Source organism: Oncorhynchus nerka, linkage group LG7 (assembly GCF_034236695.1).
Source record: "Oncorhynchus nerka isolate Pitt River linkage group LG7, Oner_Uvic_2.0, whole genome shotgun sequence".
In the NCBI taxonomy this organism is placed as follows: domain Eukaryota; kingdom Metazoa; phylum Chordata; class Actinopteri; order Salmoniformes; family Salmonidae; genus Oncorhynchus; species Oncorhynchus nerka.
Window position 1 is genome coordinate 38,020,618 of NC_088402.1, and position 10,688 is coordinate 38,031,305.

At 43.8% G+C, this 10,688-nt stretch overlaps 1 protein-coding gene across 1 annotated transcript; it reads right to left on the reverse strand.

The window, feature by feature from the left end:
• Positions 1–2,491: 2,491 nt before the first annotated feature.
• Positions 2,492–9,146, reverse strand: LOC115131578 (E3 ubiquitin-protein ligase RNF139-like). The gene is made up of 2 exons (XM_029663389.2): positions 8,817–9,146; positions 2,492–4,788 (listed from the first exon to the last, which is right to left on the reverse strand). Exons 1-2 carry the CDS (start codon positions 8,977–8,979, stop codon positions 2,936–2,938), a joined length of 2,016 nt encoding a protein of 671 aa, XP_029519249.1. The 5' UTR covers positions 8,980–9,146; the 3' UTR covers positions 2,492–2,935.
• Between the last annotated feature and the right edge of the window lie 1,542 nt (positions 9,147–10,688).

Genomic DNA, 10,688 nt, shown 5'->3' on the forward strand with positions numbered 1-10,688 from the left:
GGCTGCATTGTCAAGTATCTATGTGAGGATTCAGCATTTGGTTTGAATTTGATTTGTGTGTTGTAGGCAGAGTTGGAAAATGTCGATCCCTTATCCCTGCTAGTTCCTCCTAGGTACTTGTCAAAACAGCTCAAAGTTCATCACTGCTCATATCATGCTGTGATGAAAAGGGTGCATTTACTACAGTGTTTGAAGGTATTCTTGGGTACTTACTGACCAAACCACTTTAAAGCTATATTGAAAATAACATTGTAAACTTTAGTTTCTCCGGAAGCTGTTGCCATTTTTAAATAATGTAATTTTAGTTGTGTTTTAAAACTGCAATAGAGTGGATTTAAAGCCCATTTATGCTTGATCCGACCATGTGTTCGGAGGCCTGGTATGGAGGGTGTTACGCAATAGCCAATCATCTGGAGGCATGCAGAGGCCAAATCAAGCTCTGTACGGCATCGACAGACACCTCTCAAATTGTGTAACAATGCAGAGGGCTCCGTGTTGACATGATTGGTTGACCGTAGGTGGGGCGATACGTCCTGTATAAACACAAACTCTCTTCCTTGACAATAGCTCTCATCCGCTAAACGCAAGAAGTGAAGGGGTGCAGAAAAAATATTCTTGCCTGAGTTACGGACACTATATCGGTCCACTAGCACTCTTAAAGTGAACTGACAGTATTTTATATTAAAATCTGTTCACACCCCCAGGAAGAATGACACCTTTAAAAAAAATCTGACAAGCAAGCACGTAGATATGGTCATTTTCATAAATTCTTAGAATGTTTGGGAATGACGTACAGTAAGGCATTTGTGAAAAGTATACATCAATATAGAGCGGGAATGCGGCCCTGCGTTTGTACAATTAATAGACAGTTCAGTGAATAAAACATCTGTCTCGTCCAGAAGTCTACGCAGACCGGTCCACCATAGCAAATTAGAGCTACAATAGGCATTTACGTAAACAAGCTATTTGCCACACAGGCCTCCCATCATTCACTTTGAACTGGACTGTGTGTTTACAGGCAGTTGCAACAACGCAGCCTTTAGATTAGAATGCATTCACCACAAGCCACAAATACACCTGAATGGATTTCTGAAAATATGTAAATACCACGGGAGTCCTCTTAGATTTAGGAACTTTACAGTCTTACTGATCAAACAACCATGGAAATGTAGTCTCTCTCTCCCTCAGTTATGCACATCAACAACAAGATAAGGCTAAACCATCTCAAACTTTCAGCAAGTTGCCCGTCAAAATTGCACTGGTAAATGGGGAATTGTAGCCTACTCGTCTTTCTGCAGCTTGCCTGCCAATGCATGAATTCTTGTCCCAACCAAACTCCCACGCTAACTGTCTAAAGTTGGCTAACTTTCTAGCTACTTCCAGACACAAATGAAGGAACGCCTTACTCTGACCATTTTAATCGCCCTAGTAGAGCTGGTTTGGCTGTTTACATCTTAACTATTACTTTTTTTGCCTATGTTTACTGACACCGGTCATATCTAGCAGTTGTTGTGCGTTCGTAAATTCAGTTATTCTGCGCCCTGACACACAGACGAGAGCGCTCTGAAAATCAGTGTAGATAGATAGCCTGAGTGAATTTGCGAATGCAATAAATGTACTAACTGGATAACAGTTGTGCAAGTTCTTGCTAGCTAACCAAATGACATCTGCATCTCTAGCCATCGAAAAACGTTATGAGGGGAAAAAGTCAGTCACTCACCCACTCCTCCAATGGCATGACATCCTCCTAGCAGCTAGCTAGGCTCAGTGTTTTTAACTTGGTACATAAATTGACACACTAGTTTATTAGCCATGGTAATGACTGGCCTGTGATCATTGCCCTTCGTTACATTCGTCCGTTTTTGTCCAAAATATTGAGTCATTGAAACTGAAAGTGCATCCCGAATGGAGGTAGCAAACAATGTACCAGGCCAGCTGTGATTTACAACCTGATAGCAATATTTTGTGTACTATCAAGAAATGTATTGGTGAATTATATTAATCTGGCAGTCACCTCCATCCATCTATTCTGCCAACAATGCCTAAGTGTACATCATGGAATGTTGAGTAAAATAAAACCTATTTTTAAAACCTCTTAAAGTTGGTTTTATAGCATAAACTGGGATTTTTTTTTTTTTTTACTGATATTAAGGTTTTTCTATTTCATATCTGCAAAGTAGTTAAAACGCTGTCAGTTCAACTTTAAAGGTGCGGTGCACTGCTTTTGTAAGAAGAAAAAAAAAGGCAAAAAAATATTGTTTTAAAATGGTTTATATTCATATTTTTCAGGCGGTGCTGTAGCACCCTCAGCACCCCTACTTCCCGCGGCTATGGCTACAACTATTTGAAGTGAGCTAGTTGAAATGCAGAGATCATTTAATTAACACATGGTCTGATCAAAACATGGTGCAATTTCAGTTTCAAGGTATGACTCAAACATCTGTTGAAATCGAGTAAAGTACAGTCAAAACACTAATTTGAATACAACATATTTTCTAAGGGAACGTGTTTTTATTACATGTACAATAACGTACACAATTTAACCAAGGTCACACAAGAGACCAGTAGTAATGATAAGAGGTATATCAGTGATTACAGTAGCACGTCACGTTTTAATTAAACCTCTTCTTAGCGCGGCGCTGCGGAACCCCTCTCGGCTCCCAGCTTACCTTCTTTCAGCAAAACAGCAAACACATGACCAACGGCATCCCTACAAAACACGAGGAATGTGGGTCTCACACTGAACTGCACCTCTTGGGACACCCAACCACCTAGGCACACTCAGTCATAGCAATTACACCTCTGCAGCTAGCCCAAAGACAAACAAGAAAGGAAACAAATCTAAAAAGAGAAAATAAATGACATCCCTGATATTGAGAAAATTGTTTTTAACTTAAATATATATATATTTAATATATTTCTCTCTATATTCTGATCAGTCCCCATTAGAGTCTGTGTCATCATTAATATAGTCTTCCTCTATAGGCGTTTCCCTGTTCTGTGTCCCCCACTCATCCTCGTCATACTCAATACTGTCATTATCCTCCAGTAGTTCATTCTCAGGCTCAGCCCCACCTGCGGCTGCTTCGTCCTCTGCCCCGCCGGGTGCTGCAAACTGGCCTAGATCCCCGCCTGGCGCCACGTAGCCGTTGTTGTTGGAGAAGGGTGCCTTGTCCCGGACCTCCTCCTCAATATACACCTTCTGGTGGCACATGGGACATGTGTCCTGGATGTAGAGCCACTTACGGAGGCAGAGTGCGTGGAAGTAGTGTTGGCATGGGGTGATGCGCGCAGACGTGGCAAACTCCTGGTAGCATATAGCGCAGACGTCCTCAATGTCACGCAGCTGGTCGCCCTTCACCTCCGGCAGAGAGTTTATCTTCTTGACGGCCGTACGCCGGTTGATGAAGGTCTTCCAGCCGTTCTTAGCCTGCAGGTAGATGTTGAAGTAGGCGTGGAGGCACATCATGCAGGCGCGGATCTTGCTGCCCGCCTCAAACATCATGGTGTAGGCACCGTTGCCAAACATGATGACGCCAAAGACAAACTCGATGATGCTGCCCATGGAGCGCACGTAGTAGACATAGTCGTCCAGCTTCTCCCACAACACGTTGTAGTAGCCATCCACCATAAAGAGGCCGTAGACCGTCAGCGACACCACCACCTTGAGGCAGAGCTCCACGCAGAAGGCAGTGACGGCGAACAGCCAGGTGTTGAGGGCATAGTGGTGCCACAGGGCATAGCTGAGCACAACAGGCAGCACAAAGAGACAGAGCGACACCAGCAGAACCGGAAAGTGGCGGCGGAAGGAGGAGACGTGCGAGGCACTCAGCGACATGAGCACGGGGTCCGTCATGCCATGGATGAAGTGCAGGATGGCAGTCAGCAGAAGGCACATGTTGCGGCTGAGCCGTACCAGCCGTTCCTCTGGGTCCAGACCACTCAGGCCCGTTTGCAGGGCCAGGATGAAGAAGAGAACGGGTGCCACGAAGCCCAGCCGCTTGTCCTCCTCCTCGGTGGAGCCGATGAATGCTAGGATGCTAAGCCCCAGGTAGTGTGCGATGGAGGAGATGACGGCGCTCATGCCCAACACTGTCAGCATAGAGTCACAGCCGCTGATGATGAGGTTGCTGAACAGGTCCCAGAAAACGTCCCACGTCAGGTAGCTGTGGTCGCCGCTCTCGTGCCGCACCACCTTGACCACGTAGACTAGGATGATGGCCTGCACTGTCATGCGTGTGAGCCAGAAGACACGCAGCACGTCCGGGAAGCGGATCCTCTTCCAGGTGTCCTCCACCAGAAGTTGCAGCCCGTAGATGCGGTACATGTGACGCACCAGCAGGTAGACATAGCGGCAGGAGTAGTAGAACCACTTGAGCTTAAGGGCCAGGCACACAGCTGTGTTCAGAGCCAGTGCCAGGCCAGAGGCCACCGCTACCAGTTGCCGTACGTCCACGGGAAGCTCGATTATGAGCCCCAACAGTGGAATCATGATATCCAGGACCATAAGAGCAGCAAACACAGACTGAAGGTTTAGCAGCACCACATAGCCCATGCCAAAAAGGAGTTGCACCACAGCCATGCCCAGCCATAGGGTGGGCCCATTTCGTGGGAGGAGTCTGAAGCCCAGCGCTGCTTTGTAGTAGGCGCTGTAGAAGTCTATGTGAGATGTGGCGTAGTAGTTGATAAGAACGGCCGCCACTCCCAGGAGCACAGCGAAGAATAGTGTGTAGACCTTGAATAGGGCCTTCTGTGATAACACCAGGACCACACTGGAGACCGTGATACCTGAAACAAATTGAAACCATATTGTCAACATACAAATTGTTTCTGCAGTGCATGCAACAAAAATGTTTTACCTTCATGCCATCACAAGAAATAAACCCCCTACTGTATAACAAGTATTGATTTATGATAAGGTTTAGATCTACAGTTAGCTGGAGAGGAATCAGTCATTTGGCAGTATCTTACTGTTTAGGCAAACTATTTGCCAGAAAATACCGACCCTACCATTAATCTTCGATGTATCCGTGTGGATAAAGGTCTAATGGAGTACAGTGGCATATCCCATCAATGCATCGAAGTATGTTTTCCAACCCATATCTCTCGCCGGCTTCATGGTGTCTTAATGTAACCATGATTGCGTTCCTACCCCAGTGCAGCTCAGTGTAAACAACCACAATGGTAGGGTCGGATTCTTCTGGCAAGGCAAACTAAAAATGTGTCTGAAAAACATTACATAGGTCTAAATGACATGTTTGCAAGGAGGGAGTAGTATGGTACACTACATGGCCAAAGGTATGTGGACACCTACTAGAACATATCATTCCAAAATCATGGGCATTATTATGGAGTTGGTCCCCCTTTCGCTGCTATAACAGACTCCACTCTTCTGGGAAGGCTTTCCACTAGAAGTTAGAACATTGCTGTGGAGACTTTCTTCCATTCAGCTACAAGAGCATTAGTGAGGTCAGGCATCGATATAGGGCGATTAGGCCGGCTCGCAGTCGGTGTTCCAATTCATCCCAAAGGTGTTCGATGGGGTTGAGGTCAGGGCTCTGTGCAGGCCAGTCAAGTTCTTCCACACCGATCTCGACAAATCATTTCTGTATGGACCTCGCTTTGTGCACGAGGGGCATTGTCATGCTGAAACAGGAAAAGGTCTTCCCCAAACTTTTTCCACAAGGTTGAAAGCATTTCCCTTCACTGGAACTAAGTGGCCTAGCCCGAACCATGAAAAAAAGCACCAGACCATTATTCCTACTCTACCAAACGTCACAGCTGGCACTGTGCGCATTGGGGCAGGTAGCGTTCTCCTGGCATCCACCAAACCCATATTTGTCCGTGGGACTGCCAGATTGTGAAGGGTATTCATTACTCCAGAGAACGCATTTCCACTGCTCCAATGGTGGCGAGCTTTACACCACTCCAGTCGACACTTGGCAATGCGGCTGCTTGGCCTAGAAACCCATTTAATGAAGCTCCCAATTAACAGTTATTGTGCTCACGTTGCTTCCAGAGGCAGTTTGGAACTCAGTAGTGAGTGTTGCAACCGAGGAAAGACGATTTTTACACTGTACAGCACTCAGCAGTCCCGTTCTATGAGCTTGTGTGGCCTACCACTTCACGGCTGAGCCATTGTTACTCCTAAACGTTTGCACTTTACAATAACAGGCAGCTCTAGCAAGGCAGAAATTCAAAGAACTGACTTGATGGAAAGGTGGCATCCTATGACGATGCCACGTTGAAAGTCACTGAGCTCTTCAGTAAGGCCATTCTACTGCCAATGTTTGTCTATTATGGAATGCCGTTTGGATAAAGCTAGCTGGCTGCTTATAACGTTAGCGTTTGGCGGTCGAACAAATAATGACTTATTACCAATGCGGTATTGTAAACACATTGTTCGTGGCCAGTGTGTGCTTGTTTGCATACTTTTTTAGTACAGTTTGACAGTGGTGGCGCTTGGCTTGCACGTGCACTATTTGACGTGTCCAATAAGCTTGTTGACCAATCAGGACCTGGGTATGACTGCATGTCATAATAATTTAACACGTTCATTAATTTTGTACATAGTTATTACACAGTGATTACGCTCACTCGTATTTCATATGTCACAACGATTCATCGATATGTATGCTATGATGCTGGTAAAGTTGTCTAGCGCACCTGCCCTTCCCCAAGCTCTGGACAGTGCTGGTCGTAAAAAAAGCTAGCTAGCTGATAGATGCAAACAATGTTCTTCCCCAAAAACAACAATCTGTTTCAGTAGCTGTATAGTTAGCTAGCTAACTGTATAGCTAGGTGTCATCTAAAATAACCCTAATTTACAAGACAGTTCTTATTTGATTAATGGTGGTCGGACCCATCTATGTGAAGCTAGCCACAATAGTGGACTTTGCGGTTAGCCTTCAAAATTGACAGTGATGCAATTGAATACAAATAGAATTATGTCATAATTGATCATGTTAAACGAGGTTGGAATGTTATTTGAAATCAAAAGATAATTTGACAAAAATCACAAAAATGCACTGGGGCATACTTATTTCACTGGTACATTACATTTAAGTCATTTAGCAGACGCACTTATCCAGAGCGACTTACAAATTGGTGCGTTCACCTTATGACATCCAGTGGAACAGCCACTTTACAATAGTGCATCTAGATCTTTTAAGGGGGGGGGAAGAAGGATTACTTTATCCTATCCTAGGTATTCCTTAAAGAGGTGGGGTTTCAGGTGTCTCCGGAAGGTGGTGGTCATTACCTATGGATTGTGGATCAATGAAATGGGGTATTAGTCTACTCAGTGACACCCAGAGAACATTAGTGTCGTAGCTCTTATTGCAGGACTCTGAAACATCTCAATTGAGACACATTTATTGTGTATTGAACACTATTCCAGAGGAAAAACAATACTGTGTTGATGTTTTGAAGTCTGATAACTCTGAGGACGTTGGGAAAAAATATTGGGTGTTGAGTAGACTGACACCCCATTTCATTGATCCCCAATCCTTAGGTAAAGCTGTACAGTGCAATATGAATGTCAATACACACAATATGCTGACTAGGGAGCTGATTTCACAGTCACACGATAAGAACTACAACGCTAATATTTGCGTAAACTCTTCACAGTTGTGTTCTGAGGGTGTCACAGAGTAGACTGATACCCCATTTCATTGCTTCACATTCCAACCTTGTTTAACATCATATCGTCTAATGATTTCACCAATTGTAACCTTCTGCATCGCTTTCAAAAGAGGTACTTTTATTTTGAAGGCAAACCGCAAATTCCACTAATGTGCCTAATCCTTATTGGCTAGCTTCACAACACAACCCGGTCAGGTCGAGCCTCACTAGCCAGATGATGCTAGCTGGCTGCTTATAACGTTAGCGGTTGAACAAATAATGACTTATTACCAACGCGGTATTGTAAACACATTGTTCGTGGCCAGTGTGTGCTTGTTTGCAGACTTTTTTAGTACAGTTTGACAGTGGTGGCGCTTGGCTTGCACGTGCAAATTCAGAACATACAACAGAATTGTGTTATTTGACGTGTCAAATTAAAAGCTTATTTAACGCGTCAACGAGTGTTATTTGACATGCATCTAAAGACCCAAGCGGCGTTCCATAGTCTACGGAGACTACATGCATGTGTGCTCGACTTTATACACCTGTCAGCAACGGGTATGGTTGAAATAGCTAAATCCACTAATTTGAAGGAGTGTCCACATACTTTTCTATATATAGTGTAACTTGTATACTAGGTAGGTAGGCTGTTTGTCACGCAAACATTGTGTTGGAAAAAAAGGCACATTGAGTTCTGCAAGCTAGTTAGAGGTTTGTTTGACATCTAAACATGTTTGTCTGACAGTATTGACAAGACAAAATGAAGGCCACACAATGAACTATTTGTCCTTTATGGACAACTGGTTTAGCTTATTCTTCACAAGTTTACTAACTACTTGGCCATAAGTAAAATATCTTAGGACACCTGGCTGTCATTCATTTGTTTGATAGACAGGCATATGACAAATATTAGTTAACGCGTTACTTAGTTGGCTAGCTAACTGTACTAGGAAACATACAATTCGTTGGGGTAGAGTTATTAGCTACCTAGCTGGCTAACAACTGCGCAAAACAAGGTCTTCGAGTTGGTATCGCTGGTAAATCGGCTTTGGAAGGAGTGGACTGTAGTCGAGGCCCTTCGCCATTTACGTGACGCGGCTCAGCCACCCTGATGTGTACAATAGTAACTAACTAGCTGTCAAGAGGGTGGTACTTGCTCGCATGTAGGAGTCCAAAACGAATAATTATCTTACCCATGACTCGGATTAAAATCTTCCCCGCTGTCCCGGCCCATCCTGACCCAGGATCATAGTAAGAGTTAAAAATGGCGTCGATAATAAAGATGCAAGGGACGCGAAGTGCCACATCCAGCACCGTCAAAGCTTGTTGGCCGATCCGGACATTAGCTGATGCCATGGCTTACGATGTAAGTCCTTGGAGGACTCTGTCACTCCGTTTTAGAGTTTAAAAACCCCAACTTCTGTCTTTTTTCCGTTTCAACTTCCCACACGTTATTTAACTGGGTCCGTACAATCCGCCATCTTCGCCTGTTGCTATGCAAAGAACGCGGAAGTTGCTAATCTTTTTGAACCCTCTCGGACACAGATAGAACAATGAGACACATATTTCACCGGATGTACAAATTGTGAAGCATCCGGTTGGCGTTTCATTTCCCTAAGCCCAGTGGCCGCCTGTGGAAAAGATGGAGCAAGATGGATTTGGCGAACATGTAGCGAATTTTCTCATATATGAAACATTTGATCTCAATACAGTTTTCTGTTTTCAAAACTATAATATGTTAAGAACAGAGTGGACTAAGTGTTGTAGATTTTACCCTTTGCCAAAGTTTCTAAAAGTTGCGTTTTTTAGAAGGGGTGCAAAGGGCAAATTGAGTTATTGCACACACGAACGTCACAGAGTAGGCGTTCCCTAACGGAAATATGCAAATACGCCATAAAACGCGGCAATAGGCTTTCGCTAGCTCGTGCTTGGCTCTGCCCACCTCATTGCTTGTTCTTCCCCCTATGATTCATTTATCCCATTTGAAACGACAGGCCTTGGCCTATCTGGCGTCAGTTATAAAAAATCTTTGCCTCGGACGTGAAAAGGTGTGGCCTGTGACATTGTCGACATGCCGTTATGGCACTTTCAAGACAACAGGGAACTCCGGGAAAAACCGAGGTCAAATCATAACGTCAGTGATATTCAGGTCTGAACGTTGGAGATCTAGAAAGATCTGTCGTTCTGCCCATGAACAAGGCAGTTAACCCACTGTTCCTAGGCCGTCATTGTAAATAAGAATTTGTTCTTAACTTACTTGCCTAGTTTTTTTTTTAAATGAACCACAAGTTGGAGATTTCCGAGTTCCCAGATGTTTTGAATGATATATTACAGCTGTTGAATATCTGTCTTTCAGCAGCTTTCAGTAAATCACTAATAACATTTTAATGTATGTTTTTGCAATCGATGATGGTTCATTTCCAACTCTCCCTGGAACATAATTAAATGCATGAGGGGGTTCTTGCTCAATCTCAACACACACAGATCAGTCAAATGACACTTGGCATGTTAATTAATTTAGGGGCCGATTCAGACTTAGGAAATGTACACCTTTCCTACACACCTCTCAATATTTGATATTCAGATAACCTTATCCAGTCACATAATGTGCTTTGCAGGTGTGGCTACCTTGCGTGCTCTCATCAATTTCATTCAACCACTGAAAACCCTCCCACTTACTGGCCAACAGATTTTCTCGTGGAGTTTTCATTCAATAGAGGTTTCAGCTGGATAGTTGTTTTAGATTCCGTCTCTCACAGTTGAAGTGTACCTATGATAAAAATTACAGACCTCTACATGCTTTGTAAGTAGGAAAACCTGCAAAATCGGCAGTGTATAAAATACTTGTTCTCCCCACTATCTTAAGCCATCCCTTTAAATACATTACCTTTTAGTAAAAATGTTGTCGACAGGCTCACTAGAATATATTGAGAGAACTGGGTTCATATTAGGGATCAATGAAAGAAAACCATCCATCTATATGCATGTTCGTCTCTGTTTCATCAAATTTAAAAATACTCATCTTGTAGATTGTTTAGGAAAGTATTTATGAATCATAAAGAACA